We start from the raw sequence: 20,297 nt of genomic DNA, 5'->3' as shown, positions 1-20,297 counted from the left end.
TGTCCTTTTCCTTCCTGGAGCTCTAGCGAGGACAGCCACTTACTATATCTTTCCAGCTCACTTGGTTGACCAGTCACCTCTATACCCTTATAGCAAATGCCCACACTTTTTGTAGGTTTACCAACTGGCTGCAGATTTTCGGGAAGGTTGATCCAGTCCTGCAGCACCCCTTTGTCATGCAGGTCCCTCCCACTCTGCCTACCTCTGATGTCACCGAGGCACCGCCCTAAGGGGTCCAGCGTGCCACCAGAGGTGCTGCACACCACTGCTTTGCACACTGAAGGAGCATGACAAAAGGGCTTGCCCCTTTGCGCACCCCTTCATGCGCCCTCTTTGCAGCCATCTACTTCAGCGATCTGATTACCGGGACATTAATGTAGTGATCTTTCAGATTATACTTGCCTAAATAATTGCCTTTTCTTTTTCCAGTATTTCATGTTGTGTTTTGTTTTCTAGGTTCCTATTTATCATAGAAATCTGTACAATATCTGGTAATAGCAAATATAGTAACCTTAGCCACTACTGTCACAAAGCTTATCCTGTTCAAAGAACTTTAATCAGTATCGTGCCTTCCATGAAAACAGCTGCTCTAGTGCTCTCTTCCATTTCACTTCTGATATTCAATGCCAAATCCATTAGGAAAAAAGTTCCTAATGATTTAATTTCTACTCACAAACCCAATGCCATCTTAATTTCTGAGTCCTGGCTTTGTGATTATAACAATTTTATTCTCAATAATTTATGCCTGGCTGATTATATCCCTTTCTTCCAAACCACGTCTAACTGGTGTGGAAGAGGTCTACTTGTCATTGAAAAGCCCATACGAAATCCTGCTTATCTCCTCTCCTGTTGTCAACTTCTGTGTTGTTTTTTGCCCTCCTAATCTGTTAAATCATAATTTATCTCCTTTCCTAGAGGCCTTGGCCTCTCTGCCTGTGGACCTATCCCATATGATTTTGGCTGGTGATTTTAATCTCCACCTTAATAGACACAGAACTAAATTTTAAACAACACATATCACCGAAAGTTAAGGAAGGATATGCTAAACTAATGGTCCTAAGGAAACTAAAACCGTTACTGACACTATCAAACTTTCGCACAGTTCTTCAAGCACTAATTTTTGCGAGCACTGATTACTGCAACACACTGCTACTAGGATTACCTTATGTGACGATAAGACCACTTCAAATATTACAGAACTCCGCAGCAAGAATTCTCACAGGTAAAAGGAAAAGGGATCACATTACTGATATACTAGCAGAACTACACTGGCTACCAATTGAACAAAGAGTACAATTTAAATCACTTTGCACAATTCATAAACTGATTCATGATGAAAAAGCGGAATACCTTAACACAACACTACGTGTACAAGTACCACATAGAAATCTAAGATCAGCGAATAAAAGCTCTCTTAACTGTTCCGTCAGTTAAAACAGCGCGTCTAACCCAGGTCAGGGAGCGAGCATTGTCACTGGCTGGACCCATCTTATGGAATACAATGCCTCTTGAAATAAGATTACAGAGAAATTTCAAACTATTCAAAGTAAATCTAAAAACCTGGCTTTTCAAACAGGCTTTTTATAAAGATATTGGAGAAAGTAAGTAAGGAAAAGCAGGCATCAACAAATCAGCACCCAGCACTTAGTTTACATGTGCTCACCTGGTAATTATTTCAATGGCACTGATAAATGTAGATAAAACTTGAAAGTACAAGAATCAATTAAATGTAATCTAACCAGGAGACATGTATCAAAAGGACAATATATTTATTTATTTATTTATTTAAAATTTTTATATACCGGCATTCATGTTGCAAACACATCATGCCGGTTTACATATAACAGGGGTGTACAGTGAACAATTCAATAACCTATTTGTGTAGAAGGAAGCAGTTACAAATAACAAGGTAATAGAACTGGGAGGAGAGAAGAAAAGGGAGAGAATAACATTAGGTATAGGTATTTACATTATATGACATTAATCAAATAGCCTTTATATGTAATTATTAGGGATGTGAATCGTTTTAGGACGATTAAAATTATCGTCCGATAATTTTAATATCGTCTTAAACCGTTATGGAACACAATACAATACAGATTCTAACGATTTATCGTTATAAATCGTTAGAATCGTGAGCCGGCACACTAAAACCCCCTAAAACCCACCCCCGACCCTTTAAATTAAATCCCCCACCCTCCCGAACCCCCCCCAAATAACTTAAATAACCTGCGGGTCCAGCGGCGGTCCGGAACGGCAGCGGTCCGGAACGGGCTCCTGCTCTGAATCTTGTCGTCTTCAGCCGGCGCCATTTTCCAAAATGGCGCCGAAAAATGGCGGCGGCCATAGACGAAAAAGATTGGACGGCAGGAGGTCCTTCCGGACCCCCGCTGGACTTTTGGCAAGTCTCGTGGGGGTCAGGAGGCCCCCCACAAGCTGGCCAAAAGTTCCTGGAGGTCCAGCGGGGGTCAGGGAGCGATTTCCCGCCGCGAATCGTTTTCGTACGGAAAATGGCGCCGGCAGGAGATCGACTGCAGGAGGTCATTCAGCGAGGGTTCCGGCGCCTCGCTGAACGACCTCCTGCAGTCGATCTCCTGCCGGCGCCATTTTCCGTACGGAAACGATTCGCGGCGGGAAATCGCTCCCTGACCCCCGCTGGACCTCCAGGAACTTTTGGCCAGCTTGTGGGGGGCCTCCTGACCCCCACGAGACTTGCCAAAAGTCCAGCGGGGGTCCGGAAGGACCTCCTGCCGTCCAATCTTTTTCGTCTATGGCCGCCGCCATTTTTCGGCGCCATTTTGGAAAATGGCGCCGGCTGAAGACGACAAGATTCAGAGCAGGAGCCCGTTCCGGACCGCTGCCGTTCCGGACCGCCGCTGGACCCGCAGGTTATTTAAGTTATTTGGGGGGGGTTCGGGAGGGTGGGGGATTTAATTTAAAGGGTCGGGGGTGGGTTTTAGGGGGTTTTAATGTGCCGGTTTTTCGATTTTTCGATTTTTCGATTTTTAACGATTTTTCACGATTTTTCACGATATTTTACCCCCCCAAACGGCAACAATACGATTCCCTCCCCCTCCCAGCCGAAATCGATCGTTAAGACGATCGAGGACACGATTCACATCCCTAGTAATTATATGTTACCAGATATTTAATGGCACTTCTGTTAAATATTAACGATTTTTTACTATATGTGCCTTATTGTAAACCGTTATGATGGTAAATAACTTAATGTCGGTATAGAAAAGATTTTAAATAAATAAATAAATAAACTCCAATCTCCTTCCAGCCGCTGCCTCATCACTTCTTGAAGCAATGGCGGGGCTGGGCTAGGCTGAGAACAACTAATCAATGAACCCACTCACAAACTTGGCCAAACTCTTGACCTTATATTTGGTAATCCCCAATTTACACATTTGTCTTCTGTTATAGAACCTGTACCATGGGCAGATCACTTTCTAATTTACGTTTCAGGAAACCTCAAGCGCAAGACTACCAATGTTTCTCATAGCAGTAAAAAAAACTATACAAAAGGAAAAAAATTGACCCAGCTTCCTTCATAGAAGCTTTTCTTCCAAATACCCCCTTACTTACTGGTACTGACATTGATTTCAAACTTGAACACCTCAATTACAAATTCTCTAGACTTAATTGCTCCAAAAAAAAACTCTGCACTGTTCCCTCTAGACCTAGAAACCACTGGTTCTCCCCTTCATTAAGAAAACGTCAACGCTTTGGAATTTGCGGGGATTTTCTACATTATATACACCTTCTGTACTGCAACCCAATCTCACGAATCCTAGCCAACGGGTACCTTTCTGAGGACGTCCACATAGCACGAGGAGTGCGTCAAGGCTGCCCCTTGTCACCATTGCTTTACATCCTTGCTATTGATCCCTTGTTATGCAAAATGGACCAAAATACTATTATCAAAGGCTTTGGGGGGCCAGCTTGTGTTTTCAAAATTGCAGCTTTCGCTGATGATGTGCTAGTCTTTCTAACCACCCCACACCACTCACTACCTGAGGTCTAACGATTACAACTTCAATATGGACGATTTGCAGGCCTTAAAATAAACCAAGATAAATCGGAGGCTATAGACATAACCGGAACAGTCCACACATCATAGACTGGAGACTTGCCTCTTCGTTGGGTCTCAAAAGAACTTAAATATTTGGGGATACGAGTACCGACCAACATACAATTACTATACAAGGCCAATGTTCAACCCCTATTGGACCAATCTGTAACCAAATTCCAGCAATGGCAATCCTTACCCCTTTCACAAACAGGGAGAATACAACTGGTTAAAATGATCTTGCTCCCCAAATGGCTCTACATCCTGCAAATGACCCCTATTTGGCTCACGAAACGAGACCATAAAAGATTTTCCAAAGAATTGCAGCTTTTTCTATGGAGAGTTAAACGGGCGAGATTGTCAATGGCAGTCCTTACTGCACCGGTGCCAGCTGGGGAAATGAGATGTCCTGACCTCCTCACTTATACCCTTGCCTGTACGCTCCACTACATTAGTGACTGTTTATTCTCAACTTCCAAATACGTACCTTACTCACATCTCTTAGAGTGGTGTGGAGTCCGTACTCTTAACCCATTATTGCAATTAGCACCTAACCTGTTAACATCTAACCTAAAAAGTCATATGTTCCTATGTACCTGCAGAAGTGCTTGGACTACTCTCTGTAACAAATTGCAACACTTGAACCGTCTGACTCCTCTTTTACAGCTCACGGTGAACCCTCTATTCCCCCCCAGGAACTACCAAGGGACCTTTCTACAACTGGCAAGCTCAGGGGCTAACATATGTTTATCAATTCTACGAATCGCTCTCGGGGAGGCTACTTACCTTCCAGGAGTTGCAGTCTACTTTTCCAATCCCGAATACGGACTATTATGCCTATCAGCAAGTAAGCCACTTTATTCGTAGTCTCAGATTTCCAACTGAAGCGCTCCACACTTCTCAGAAAATCCAGGATCTTACTCAACCGGGTTATAGGAAAAAATTATCCATATCCAAAACAACTACGGCACTTATTGCTCTTAGCCGGCCATTGTCCCTTGAAGCCCTGTTTGCTAAATGGACACTTTGGAATAAATGCACCATTACCTTGGATGAATTCTGACGCTGCATGCGAGAGACGTATATAGTATCCGTGAATGTACTGCTAAGAGAAACTAATTACAAATTCTTGTGGCAATTGTACATTCCGCGAACCTGAGCCTTCCAAATGAAAATATGTCCCACTAACATATGCCCCAAATGTGAACTAGATGAAGGGACTTACTATCATTGTTTCTGGGACTGCACCAAGATACAAGAATTCTGGGAACAGATATGTTCCATATGCTCCACATTCCTACACATTGCTCCACCACGAGATCCAGCACTCTGGCTATTCGGTACACTTCCAAACGTCACGCCTTCTTTGTGTAGCACGGAAAGTCTATTTTTGCAAAAAGCAGCCCTTTTGGGGAAAAAATCAATCCTGATCACATGGACGACAAACCAAACGCCCAATTACGAGCTCTGGTTTCAAAAGTTAGTGCAACTGTGTGCCACTGAGTTCGTTATCGCACGAAACACATCAGCAGAAAAACATGCGACAACGTCTGCGGTATGGGCTCCTCTAACAGATTACCTTTCACCTACGATTTCCACTCCATAATTTTGGAGATCCGAAGTTCCACCTCCTGACTTAGTCTGAGAGAATCAACTCGACTCTATATCAAACAGCCTATAAGATCAACGGCCTCAATCTCTAGTAAGACAGCTGTGCACTGGGCCGCTAAGACCTTACAGTCCTTATGTCACTACACCCTTTCTCACCACATAAATCCATACGAATTTGAATATGAATATCACCCCCTATTGCCAAATCCAAGCATCTTTGTGTTCCATTTAATGCCCTACCAGGCGATCTTACTCATGATCTTACGTAGAATTTTTTTTAAGTATGTTTAAACTTGCTCACAATTATGTTGTTCCATCAGTGTATTGCCCTGGTACAAAGTTTCTGCTTGGAATTTCTTGCTCAGAGCCCTACCACGAGGACTCTGTACTGTACCACTATAGCATTTTTCATTGTTTCTCCCTTTTGACGTGTTTCTGCTATATCTCTCTGACATGTTGCTCAAAGGTCTGACGGGATTTGAATTTGTAACCTATCCTAGAACTGGGGGAGGGGAGGGAATAAAGGGGGGGAGGGGAGGGGTAGTAACAAACATGGACACTCCTGATTATTTTGCAATGTTTTGCTCTGTTCTTTATATTCAAAATCTCTGTTCTCACTAATCGAATGTCATAATTGTTGGGCCACATGTATACTCTGCTATTGGGGGCTTTGTTGCCTCTTCCTCTTTCCTTTGTTATTGTTATTGTTTTAAAAAACTTAATAAATACAGTTTCCAAAAAAAAAAAAGAAAACTGAAATCCAAACTAAGATGCTATGAATGATGCTGGCGAAAGAACGCCACATCTGAGCGTAATATGCCTTATTCACCAGTCTAATTAAATAAAATCAGATCAATTCTGTAAAAAAAATCTTTCTATACAAACAAAATCCAGGCAGCCAGTGGCAACCCCAGTATTCTTTTCAATATTATCAAATCCAGCTCATCATTGACTACTTTATCGACTGAACCCTCTGACCATGTCAACAATGCCTTCTGTAACAACATTGCACAATACTTTAGAGATAAGGTAGCCAACATATCTGCCGAATTCTCTCACTACCTATTCCTAAAACCAATTTGCCTCCTGTTACTTGTTCATAGTTCACCTTTGCTGATACTGACCCCTCCACCATAGTTTGCATTCTTACCAAAATGAAGGTTTCAAACAGTCTGCACAACTCATGCCCAGGTCATCTCTTAAAATAATTTGTGAACAAGTCTCACCTCTCTTGGCTCAGTTGGTTAATCTTTCCCTCAGCTCTAGCAAGTTCCCTGACATATTAAAGCCGACTTCTAGTCTTCCTATTCCCAAGAAAAAAACTGTGGACTCTATCATTATCAGTAACTTCCACCCAATTGCATCTCTGACCTCTTTAGCTAAGATCATAGAATCTGTAGTAATCTATCAGCTAACTGATTATATCAATGAATACGCCATCTTCCACCCAAATCAAAATGGCTTCAGGAAAGGTCACAGTACTGAAACACTTCTCCTTTCATCCTTCGATACTATCATCCATGGATTTGACTCCAATACTGATTATATCTTCTTGACATTTCAGCTGCTTTCGTCACTTTCGATCATGACATTCTTCTTGCCAGCTTGCCATCCATTGGCATTAACGACACTGTTCTCAAGTAGTTCACAACCTTCCTGTCCAACCGCCTCCAGCAAATTAATATTGGCTTACACCACTCTGACTGGTGTACCTCAAGGTTCTTCACTCTCTGCCATTCTGTTCAATATCTACCTACTCCCCCATCTGTCACCTCTTAGCCGGTCTAGGCATGAACTTCAAAATCCATGGTGATGACATTCAATTTTTTATATCATACAACATATCCTGGTCCAACACTTTGTCCATCATCAATTTGTATATCAAGTCTATCAATACTTGGCTTTCTCATAATCGACTAAAACTCAACATCTCAAAAACAGAAATTTTACATCTGTCTACCATTCCACACTCTGCTGTCATTCTCTGCCTCATTTAATTCTTGACAACCTTTCCATCCCCATAACAAATAGAGCTTGAAATTTGGGCGTCGCTCTAGGCTCTGAACTGTCTATGTCCTCCCATATTTCTTCAGTTGAAAATTTTTTTTACAAAATTCATCTGCTAAAACGAATAAAACCACTACTGTATCCCGATGATTTTCATACTGTCTTACAAACATTAATCCTTAATGGACTAGATTATTGCAATGCCTTATATTTAGGGCTTCTGGACACTGCTCTGTGCCCACTTCAATTAATACAAAATGTTGTTGCCCGTCTTCTTGTTAACATAAAAATTAGAGATCACATTACTCCAATCCTTAGTACACTGCACTAGCTTCCCATGAGTCTGTGCATTCAATACAAAGTCCTATCAATCATCCATAATCTTCTACACAAGACATCTGCCATCTGGCTATGTTCAGCTCTGTGAATTTACCAGCCCATACATCATCTATATAAATACAAACCTCTTACAAGTCCCTACAATTAAAACGACAAGCCTTGATCTCACTAGAAGGTATGCTTTCTCAGTTGCAGGCTCAGCACTCTGGAACTTGATTTCAGACTCCTTAGACTCTTATCCAATCCCAAAGAGTTCAGGAAAAATTAAAAACTCACCTATGTTCTAATGCATTTGGCAATTCAACAGTAGTCTGATTCCTTCCACCTCCTTTCAGGAGGCCTGTAGTTTATTAACTTTCTCTTATGTTTGTCAAGAATTTGATTTTGTCTTTTTAATGATTTCTTGATTTATATTTAATTATGTTTTTACCTTGTAAATGACTTAGACCCACTCACATTGTATAAGTGGCACATAAAAAGATTTTTAAATAAATAATAAAATATTTACTTTAAAACTATACAGACTAACACCTCTAGCTTCCAGTTTTGATGTCTGATCCATAAGAACATAAGAAATTGCCATGCTGGGTCAGACCAAGGGTCCATCAAACCCAGCATCCTGTTTCCAACAGAGGCCAAACCAGGCCACAAGAACCTGGCAATTACCCAAACACTAAGAAGATCCCATGCTACTGATGCAATTAATAGCAGTGGCTATTCCCTAAGTACATTTGATTAATAGCCGTTAATGGACTTCTCCTCCAAGAACTTATCCAAACCTTTTTTGAACCCAGCTACACTAACTGCACTAACTACATCCTCTGGCAACAAATTCCAGAGCTTAATTGTGCATTGAGTGAAAAAAAATTTTCTCCGATTAGTCTTAAATGTGCTACTTGCTAACTTCATGGAATGCCTCCTAGTCCTTCTATTATTCGAAAGTGTAAATAACCGAGTCACATCTACTCGTTCAAGACCTCTCATGATCTTAAAGACCTCTATCATATCCCCCCTCAGCCGTCTCTTCTCCAAGCTGAACAGCCCTAACCTCTTCAGCCTTTCCTCATAGGGGAAGTGTTCTATCCACTTTATCATTTTGGTTACCCTTCTCTGTGAACTTCTCCATCGCAACTATATCTTTTTTGAGATTTGGCGACTAGATGCAGTGACCAGAATTATACAAATACACTATCAAATACCAGCAGATTACAAACTCCCCATAAAATAATTGGTTCAGTGTCTGGAAGCTGATGGTGGCCAGGTATTGTCTAGCAAAGCCACAGGGACCTAAGAAGCTGTATGTTTGAGCAACAGCCTCACTAGCAGAGACATTCGTCAAAATGCGTTATGGCATTAATGCACACGATAACAGCATAACGCATGCATTAACACCATAACATGTGATAATTGTGGTACTGCATGGTGTGAATGCAAATTTTTGAAAGGGTTGTGATCAGGGAGGGATTTGGGCGGGATTAATGAAAATGAGGAGCACTCTTGCACATTTTTAATGCCAGAAATAACGACACCTTTTTTCCTGGTATTGAGCTGTGTGATATGCCTGAAATGGCATATCAGGGTACTCAGGGTACTCAGGGTACCATCAAGCTAAGGCAAGAGAACATTGTAGAAATCTCATCTTTGTGAGACTTTCCTCACTCCAAATGACGTCAAATCTTCACCAAGGTATTCTGTGCTATTCGTACGTCTCACTCTGCATGTAAAACTGATCCCAAAACCCTAAACTACCACCAAAACCTCACCTCGAGTTATTAGCTGGTCTTCCTATAGTGATATAAATAATTGACTACTATGACCACTTTATAAAGAATCTCAATCTCTCTCTCTCTCTCTCTCTCTCTCTCTCTCTCTCTCTCTCTCTCTCTCTCTTCCCCCCCCCCCCCCAAAGTGAAAGTCTCACATGTATGATAAATTTAACACACACTTGCAATAAAATACCTATACACAGTGCAGTAACTCTATAATTATCATAGCCAGGCCCCCTTTTTCTTATCACAGGTGTTATTCATGAAACCTTATAGCATTTTGATGAATCTAAGCCTAGATTTGGTAGTTGTTTGGGTTATTGCAGGCCTTAGTGCTACTACATGGGTTGCTGGATGTTGGATTAAGTTTGAAATCTTGTATGCTGATTTTCCCAAGGTAGTAGAGAATCAAAAAGGAGAAGTGCAAAACCAGATTTGGATAAGGAATGATATTCTATAAGCAGCCATGCTTCTATGACTGGGAGATGAGATATATCCTTACAGTGTAGGCAGGAATAACTGGACAGACTAGATCAGTCAATTGATCTTCTGCCATCATTTACTATGGTATGTTAGAGTACTTTGATATGCATAATACCTTCCAAATAAGAAAGAAAAGTAGCATCAGTACTGTTACTTTGTAAAAAGAGAGGGGTAAACTGAGACCCAGGGGAAAATAGTGACATCCACAAAGCAAAGAGAGGGTCAAGTAGGGTAGTATGTTTGAAACACAAGGACCAAGTGATTTCTTGACTCCTGAGTTACTAGACCACAAACTTTACATATCTCAGCAAGTGAAAGAGCATGTGGTTCTGCTCTGACTGCTCATGAACATATCTTATTATGAAGTAAGAAACCACTGCCATGCAAGATCATCAGGAAAAGAAGAAAAATGTGATTTCCTTACCACATGCCACCTTAGCATCTGGATCCTGTCTCAGATGGGCATCCAGCACCGCATCACTGATCTGATCACAAATCTTGTCTGAAAGGCAATAGGCAAGTGTTGGGCATGTTAGACAAACCAGGGTGAAGGAGAGAGTCGACAACTTCATTGCCATGAAAGCTCAATTCTTTTGAAAAAAAAGTCACTGAAGCTGAATAAGTATTGAAAAAGCATGTCCTGCTATAAATAGCAATTATCTATTTTTGCACTGATTCCCATTCGAGTGCAAGGTTTGTTATGCAGGAAGGACAGAGCACCAGCAGAGCCCTCATCTCCCGCTCACCATGCTAGCACAAGAAAATCAACAGGTAAAGGGAGGGAAAAGAATGAGAGGGCAAAGGAGAAGAAGAGAGTGAGTGAGACTGTAGGGAAGTGGGGCTAAGAGAAGGTAAGGAAAAGAAGGAAATGGGAAAGGAGAGGAGAAGGATGAGATAAGCAAGAAGTGAAGCGTAAAGAGGAAGGAGTGACTCATGCATTACATATAGTAACCTCACACTCATGTATGCACACAAAGGAGACTTCCACCCCCTCTCCCCTCCCCTCCCCTCCAGCTTTCCCACTGGAGCCCATTCCTTAACTGACTTTCAGTGCAAGTAATGGGGATGTGAATCGTTTTAGGACGATTAAAATTATCGTCCGATAATTTTAATATCGTCTTAAACCGTTATGGAACACAATACAATAGAGATTCTAACGATTTATCGTTATAAATCGTTAGAATCGTGAGCCGGCACACTAAAACCCCCTAAAACCCACCCCCGACCCTTTAAATTAAATCCCCCACCCTCCCGAACCCCCCCCCCCAAATGAGTTAAATAACCTGCGGGTCCAGCGGCGGTCCGGAACGGCAGCGGTCCGGAACGGGCTCCTGCTCCTCAATCTTGTTGTCTTCAGCCGGCGCCATTTTCCAAAATGGCGGCGAAAAATGGCGGCGGCCATAGACGAACACGATTGGACGGCAGGAGGTCCTTCCGGACCCCAGCTGGACTTTTGGCAAGTCTCGTGGGGGTCAGGAGGCCCCCCACAAGCTGGCCAAAAGTTCCTGGAGGTCCAGCGGGGGTCAGGGAGCGATTTCCCGCCGCGAATCGTTTTCGTACGGAAAATGGCGCCGGCAGGAGATCGACTGCAGGAGGTTGTTCAGCGAGGCGCCGGAACCCTCGCTGAACGACCTCCTGCAGTCGATCTCCTGCCGGCGCCATTTTCCGTACGAAAACGATTCGCGGCGGGAAATCGCTCCCTGACCCCCGCTGGACCTCCAGGAACTTTTGGCCAGCTTGTGGGGGGCCTCCTGACCCCCACGAGACTTGCCAAAAGTCCAGCTGGGGTCCGGAAGGACCTCCTGCCGTCCAATCGTGTTCGTCTATGGCCGCCGCCATTTTTCGCCGCCATTTTGGAAAATGGCGCCGGCTGAAGACAACAAGATTGAGGAGCAGGAGCCCGTTCCGGACCACTGCCGTTCCGGACCGCCGCTGGACCCGCAGGTTATTTAACTCATTTGGGGGGGGGTTCGGGAGGGTGGGGGATTTAATTTAAAGGGTCGGGGGTGGGTTTTAGGGGGTTTTAGTGTGCCGGTTTTGCGATTTTTTGATTTTTCACGATTTTTCACGATATTTTACCCCCCCAAGGTTTTAGGGGGTTTTACCCCCCCACGAGGTTTTAGGGGGTTTTAATGTGCCGGTTTTGCGATTTTTCGATTTTTCACGATTTTTCACGATATTTTACCCCCCCAAACGGCAACAATACGATTCCCTCCCCCTCCCAGCCGAAATCGATCGTTAAGACGATCGAGGACACGATTCACATCCCTAGCAAGTAATACCCACCAATGTGCCCCATTGTAAAAAAACCAAAACGTTAGCCCACCCCTGGTTAGGGTAAGATGCCATTGTTGGAAGAAGTCACTTTAAGTGTAAAAAGAGGTCCAGGGATGATCCAGGACAGTACAGACTGGTGAGTTGGGGAAAAAATGGTTGAAACTATTATAAAGAGCAAATTTACTGGAAATATAGATAGTCATATTTTAATGATTCAAAGACAACATGAATTTAACCAAGGAAGTCTTGCCTCACCTTCTTTGAAGGCATGAATAAACATGCAAATAAAGGGAGCCAGTTGATAAGTGTCTGGATTTTCAGAAAGTGTTTGACAAAGAGTCTCATGAGAGATTCTTGAGGAAATTAAAAAGTCATGGAATAGGAGGCAATGTTCTATTGTGAATGGAGAACTGTTTAAAGATAGAAAACAGAGCGTAAGGCAAAATGGTAAATTTTCTCAATGAAGAAAAGTGAATAGTGGAGTTCTCCAAGGACGACTGCTTTTTAACATATTAATAAATGACACTGAGATGAAAACAACATGCGAGGTGATCAAATTTGCAGATGATACAAAATTATTCAAAGTTGTTAATTAATCACAAGAGGATTATAAGAAATTGCAAGAGGACCTTGGGAGACTGGGCATCCAAATGGCAAATGACATTTAATGTGAACAAGTACAAAGTAATAGAGATGTGATTCGGCCGAACCTTTTGGTTCGGCCTTCATTATCGGCCCGCCACAGGAAATTTCGTTTCCCTCAGTTCAGGCCGATTTATTTTGGCTGTTCCGAACTGAAAAATAAAAAACCCACCCCAACCCTTCAGATTTAATTAATTACAATCCCCCACCCTCCCGACCCCTCCCCCCCAAAACTGGCCTGAAGTCTCTGGTGGTTCAGCGGGGGTCCCAGGAGCGATCTCCCGCTCTTGGGCCGTCAGCTGCCAGTAAACAAAATGGTGCCGGTGGCCCTTTGCCCTTACCATGTGACAGGGGCTATCGGTGCCATTAGCCAGCCTCTGTCACATGGTAGGAGGAATGGACGGCCGGCGCCATCTTAAAAAATGGCACAGGCCATCCATTGCTCCTACCATGTGACAGGGGCCGGCCAATGGCACCGATAGCCCCTGTCACATGGTAAGGGCAAAGGGTCATCAGCGCCATTTTGATTAATGGCAGCTGACGGCCTGAGAGAGGGAAATGCTCCCGGGACCCCCGCTGGACCACCAATGACTTTAGGCAAGTTTGGAGGGGGGGGTTGGGAGGGTGGGGGACTGTAATTAATTAAATCTGAAGGGTTGGTGTGGGATAAGAAAACCACACGAAATTTCATGGGTTTTCCTATCGTTTCGGGGACCCCCCCCCCCCCCGAAACGTGACGAAATAGGAAATATTGTCTATATTTCCTATTTTGTTGCAAACGAATGCACATCCCTACAAAGTAATATACATAGGGAAGATCAATCCAAATTATAGCTACACACAGTAAGGTGTCACCATTCAGGAAAAGGATCTAGGTCTCATCATGGTAATATTTTATTTATGTTGAAATCCTCTGCTCAGTGTGTGGCAGAGGCCAAGACACCACCTTGAGTATTGTGTGCAATTCTGGACACTGCATCTCAAAAAAAAGATATAGCAGAATTAGAAAATGTACAGAGAACGGCACCAGGAGGCAGAGCACAGGAGGAGACAGCTAGCTGGAGCTTCACCAATAGCAACCCGGGGTTCCCTCAGGTTGAGCCCTTGGTTACCCGGGCCGCCTGGTCTTGGGTGGGCCTCGCAGGATCTCCTGGAGAGGAAGTGCAGAGGAGCACCCATCACAAACAAGGGTGTGCGGTCGATGTCCAAACTAGAATGTCCAGAGGCCATAGTGTATGGTGAGGATCAAGGCCAGAGTAACAGTTCAGAATGGTCAGCCGAAGCAGGGGTCGGTATCTGTAGTCAATCCAGAAGTAGTCAAGCCAGGTAGAGGTCATGTTCAAGGCAGCGATCAGGAGAAGTCAGTGGTCAGGCAGAGGTCGGTTTCAGGCAGCAATCAGTAGTCAGAGAACAGGCAGAGGTCAGGTCCGGGCAGCAATCAAGAGTAGTCAGGAGCAAGCAATGGTCAGTACCATGAGATCAGCCCAAAGGGTACTACCAGGGATGGAGAGACGAAGGAACAGGAGATGCTGAAACAGGAGACACTGGAACAAGAGACCCTGGAACAGGAGACACTTGGAAGGCAAACTAGAGACACCAGAGTGTACAACCCGATTGCCAAGGCGAGGAAGTGGTGGCCGACCACTTCCTTTAATACAGCCATCAATCGGGGCGAACCACGGAGGTGGGATCCGCCCCTGGTCCTTTAAGAGGACGGGCGGTCCGCGCATACCTAGGGGTGGGACCGAGCCTGGGCAGGAGACTGAGCACGGGAGAGCCGGGGACACCACAAAGCAACTGTGGCACGAGATCAGGAGAGCCCGGAGCTCATGGACGGACGAGAAAGGTGAGCAGGCCCGACCACGGAGCGAATGCAGCTGGGAAGCGCAACAATGGGTTGATTACTCTTTTAAAGAGTACAAAAACTAGGGGACATGCCAGTGGATGTGGTAAAAACTGTTAGTGTAGCTGGGTTTAATTAAATTTTGGAAATCCACTGCTTGTCACTGGGATAATAGCATGGAATCTATCAACCTTTTGGGATCCTTCCAGGATACTTGGCTTGATGGACCTTTGGTCTGACACAGTATGGCAAATCTTATGTTCTTATGATAGTACATGATGCTAGATTCTTTCAAGGCAACTAGTAAGATGAATCCTTACTGATAATTTCATTTTGATTCAGAGCTTTTTCTCAAAACATTTCTTTTTTCGGTGTAATAGTTATTTGAATTGCCTTTCTTCTGTACATATGATATATGGTATGTAAATCCTTTATCTGCATGTTGCTACCAGAAATGGTTATGTACTGTAGATCAATATCTATACCTTTTCATATATTTGTTAACCATAAATAACCTCCAAAATGTTTTACTTTCCTTGGCAGATTGAACAAAACTGTGATAGTTTTATGGATATTAATCCACCTACTAATTCAGGTAAAAATCACATTATATACAAGGAAATAAACCTCAAACTATTTTTAAGAAATCAAACAATCTTTCAGTTTCAGAGCAGTCATTTTTAAACTTTGCTTAATATTTGACAAAAATTGGGATTTTTTTTTTCCCTTTAGGATAAAACAGTAAAACAAATGTTAAGTTGTGAGCTGTCAGAACTATTAAGGTATTTCTCTTGGGCAATGTCAATGCATCCTATTACTTTTTTATCCTAAAAAAAAGGTATCAACATTATGTAATTAGTTTGTTGGGTAGGGTGGGGAAGGATTAACTAATGTTATTTTTAAAACTTTGAAACTAGCTATACGGACAAAATGAATTATGAAGCTGAAGATGAGTTATTTCATTTGCTGACATAAGAACATAAGAAGAAATTGCCATGCTGGGTCAAACCAAGGATCCATCAAGCCCAGCATCCTGTTTCTAACAGAGGCCAAACCAGGCCACAAGAACCTGGCAAGTACCCAAACACTAAGTAGATCTCATGCTACTAATGTCAGTAATAGCAGATGCTATTCCCTATGTCAGCTTGATTAATAGCCGGTAATGGACTTCTCCTCCAAGAACTTATCCAAACCTTTTTTAAACCCAGCTACTCTAACTGCACTAACCACATCCTCTGGCAACAAATTCCAGAGCTTTATTGTGCGTTGGATTTGAATTTATCTCTTAAGATCCTTTTTCCTGCCTGAGACAGATATAAGCCATCTTTGACATAGAGCCTTTTACTGTTCCATCCATGGCCCCAGCCCCCAATATATCCAAAACTTTCTTCCTTACCCCAAATTTTGAGCCATGCATTGAAGTTATGTATATGGCTTAGCCTCTCTTTCACCTTTCCATGAACAGGTAACACTTCTGAAAAGGCAATAGTCTTTGCCATGTGACTAATCTGCTTCCCCAGAGTCTGGAAATCTCTCTGTGCCACTTGAATGTTGTTTCTAGCAAGGTCATTGGTTCCCAGATAGATGATAATATCAGTTTCAGAGTCTTTGCTTTCTTCTTTGATTGCATTGACTATTTGAATAGCATTTCTACTGACCAATAATCCCGGAAAGCTTTTAACTATAGTGTGTCCCTTGAAAAGAGTTCCCAAATTAGTGCCTCTGATAACTGAGTCATCCAGCACAATGAGCTGTTTCCTATGGTTATTGATTGTATTAGGAAATTTCTGTGTGCATTGGGTTTCTTTTTTCTTTTCAGATACCACTTCAATCTAGGGATGTGAATCGGGTTTCGGACGATTGAAAATATCATACAATATTTTCAAAATCGTCAGAAATCGGGGGCACCCCCAAAACGATAGGAAAACCCCACGATATTGTTCGAGGGGGTTCTCTTATCGTTTTGGGGAAGGGCAGGAAAAACGGCACACAAAAATAACCCCTAAACCCACCCCGACCCTTTAAAACTAATCCCTTAGCTTCCCCCACCCTCCCGACCCCCCAAAAATTTTTTACAGGTACCTGGTGGTCCAGTAGGGGTCCCAGGAGCGATCTCCTGCTCCCGGGCCGTTGGCTGCCACTAATCAGAATGGCGCCGATGGCCCTTTGCCCTTACCATGTGACAGGGTATCCGTGCCATTGGCCGGCCCCTGTCACATGGTAGGAGCACTGGATGGCCCGCGCCATTTTTAAAGTTGGCGCCGGCCATCTTTTCTGTACTGTATCGGCCTGATAGTTGGTAACTTTCAAATGGGCGCACGGGTGCACATATACATGTGTGTATCAGTGCAAGCCCAGAGACGTGACAATTTTATAACATGCACACATATATGCATGCATGTTATAAAATAGCCTAGGCAAGTATATGTGTGTGTGCTTAATTTTAAGCTTGTACGTGCCCAGCAACATAAATTGGCTTATGGACGCGCAACTGCCTGTACTTTAAAACAGGCCTGCATCCAGCCAAGGACCAGTTTCAGCAGTGTTCTCCTAGTCCTTGGCTGGATGCAGGTCTGTTTTAAAGTACAGGCAGTTGCACATCCATAAGTCAATATATGTTGCTGGGCATGCACAAGCTTAAAATTAAGCACACACACACATATGCATGCCTAGGTACAGCATACGCATTTGCAGGTTCTCCTAGGTACAGCCTGCATACCCCAATTACCCCAGACCCCTCAAACCCCACATAGATGCCTTGTATTATTTTTTAACTTACACCTCCTCCACAGCAGAAATAAATTTACGTGACACTGGACCTGGGCATGTGCCCAGGCATGTAGGTAGCTGTGCGCACATCTCTCGGCCCCACCCTGGAACGCCCTTTCTCCGCCCATACCACACCCCTTTTTCTTCCGATGTGAGATGTGCGCATCTGCCCACTTTATAAAATAGGGTGGACATGAACGAGTGCTAGATGCGTGCCCATTACCCAATTTTGGCACACATACAGCTTTTAAAATTCATCTCTTAGACTGTAAGCCCTCAGGAGATAGGAAATACCTACAGTACCTTAATTTAATCGGCTTTAAAGTGCCTGAAAAGCATAATATAAATGAATAAATAGAAATTTAGCTTGCAAACAGGTCATTCATAGTATCACATTATAAAGGTGTAAACACTTTTGAGAAGCAGCAATATCACAATATAATTCAACAAAATTAATGTGTGCCTCAAGCCTAAATCTAAATAAATTAACAACCCTGATTAAGCCGGCATGCACACATGGACACACCAGTTTTATAACATATGCGTGTATATGCGCGTATATGCGTGCATGTTATAAAATCAGCTATCCGTGCATGCATGCACGTATGATTTTATATTGATGCGTGAATATGCACGAGAATGCCTTCTCGAGCACATAAGTAGGGGGAATTTTAGTAGGTATGTGCAGGAACGCAATAGACATTTTTTCCTATTTTGCTCCCAGTTCACCCCAGTAAAGGAGAATTCTTGCTAAACCCCCTAGCTAACTCACCTCCTTTTTACACTGTTAGGTCCAAGCCTTAAAACCCCACTGACTAGCCTCATTTACTTACACTCCGTCTATAGCAGTAAAAGTTACGCAGTAGGGGACCCCGACTCGTACTTGTGCGCGTAACTACTTACACGCTGACTTCATGGTACAGTCCCAGCTCACCCATGTCCCGCCCCGCCCCTTTTGGTGAGAAAAAATTTTCAGTGCATACCCACATGGGTTTTAAAATCCACACAGCACAAAGCCAGGCCGAATCATGTGCGTATCTCCCAGCTTTGGCTTTTAAAATCAACCAGTTTGTGAACAGAAATATTCCATCTTCAGCATGCAGCCACAGATGTAATTAAAGGTTCAGACAGTAAGGGAAAGATGTATAATGTTTGCTGAATTCCCTGTTTAATGATAATGTAGCTCACTTTCCCTTAATTGTTTGTAATTTGTTTTGGAGATGCTACTTAGCCGCGAAAGGTGGAATGGAAACTGAAAATTAAATTTAAATTTACTTAAACTTATTGAACATCATGCATGCAGTTCTTTAAATAAAGTTGGAATATATAACAAAGATTTAATTTTTAAGTTTGTCCTTTTGTAAGAAAACATTCATTATTCTTTGCTCCTATGTTAAAAATAGTAATTTCTGTTATGAGAAAATTTCTGTCATAAACCCAAAAAGGTGAACTTTTAAAGCCTGGCACACACATGAATTGGGGCATGCACACATCAGTCAGGCTGGCGCACGTTGACTGAATTTTAAAAGCCACCCAGATACACGCATATCTCCCGCTGCACACACATCTCAAACGTTTTCAAAAATGGGAGGGGTATGGGTGTAGGCCGGGCATGTGCATAGCCCCGAGATGTGCACATAAATACTTACACACACCTGGGCGCATACCCAGGCCACTGGCATGTTAGTTTACTTCTGCTGTGGAGGAAGTGCAAGTTAAAAAAAAACAAACAAAAAACTAGCTATAACTGATGTGATTTAAGATTCTGGTGTAACTGGGAGGTTTGGAGCACCTAGCTGTTAACTGTGCGACCTGGTGGACAAACTGGTGAATCTGGTAATGGCGTGGGCACATGCACCTTTTAAAATCCCCTGAATTATGCAGAAGTGGGATTAGGGTAGTCATGCACTTAAAATTGGGCTCATGTGCACGTGGTCAGACTATGTTATAACATGTGCACATATACACACGTACGTTACAAAATGGCTAATTATCTGGGTGTGTGCTGGTTTGAAACTTATTTATGGTATGATTGCATTGTGCTTGGATCTACTCTTTAGGATCTGCCATGTACTTCCTAGTAACCTGGTTTGAGTACTGTTAGAGACAGGATGCTAGGCTCGATAAACCTTTGGTCTGATGCAGCATGGCAACTCTTATGTTCTTAGCTAGCAGTATGATGTATAACTGTCGTCAAGCTGGCTACCACCAACTTTTTTTCTACCAATGTGTATCGATGTGTAGAATATGGGCCTGATTTTCAAAGACATTTACATACTTAAAACTAGTATTTTCATGTATAAATGCACTTTACTTGCATTAAGTGGCTTTTGAAATTTGCTAGAATATGTGCTATTGAATTGTCAATAGGATTTACCTTTGTTAAATGCACTTAAAGCGGGTAAACAGCTTTTGAAAATTGCTACAATAGTATGTTACATTTCATGTGTAACTCTTTTGAAAATGTACCTATATTGGTCCTTCA

The 20,297-nt window shown here is 42.8% G+C and overlaps 1 protein-coding gene across 1 annotated transcript in view; it reads right to left on the bottom strand.

Moving 5' to 3' along the window:
- The window catches only part of MAT1A (methionine adenosyltransferase 1A), a 73,555-nt gene that overhangs the window by 44,796 nt on the left and 8,462 nt on the right, over positions 1-20,297 (bottom strand). The window contains exon 2 of the mRNA XM_029609461.1: positions 10,706-10,783. Coding sequence (XP_029465321.1) covers positions 10,706-10,783 — 78 coding nt within the window. The remainder of the gene's footprint in view (positions 1-10,705; positions 10,784-20,297) is intronic.

This window comes from Rhinatrema bivittatum, chromosome 7 (genome assembly GCF_901001135.1).
Source record: "Rhinatrema bivittatum chromosome 7, aRhiBiv1.1, whole genome shotgun sequence".
NCBI lineage: Eukaryota > Metazoa > Chordata > Amphibia > Gymnophiona > Rhinatrematidae > Rhinatrema > Rhinatrema bivittatum.
The sequence above is the reverse complement of the archived record's forward strand: the minus strand, read 5'-3'. Positions and strand labels throughout refer to the sequence as shown.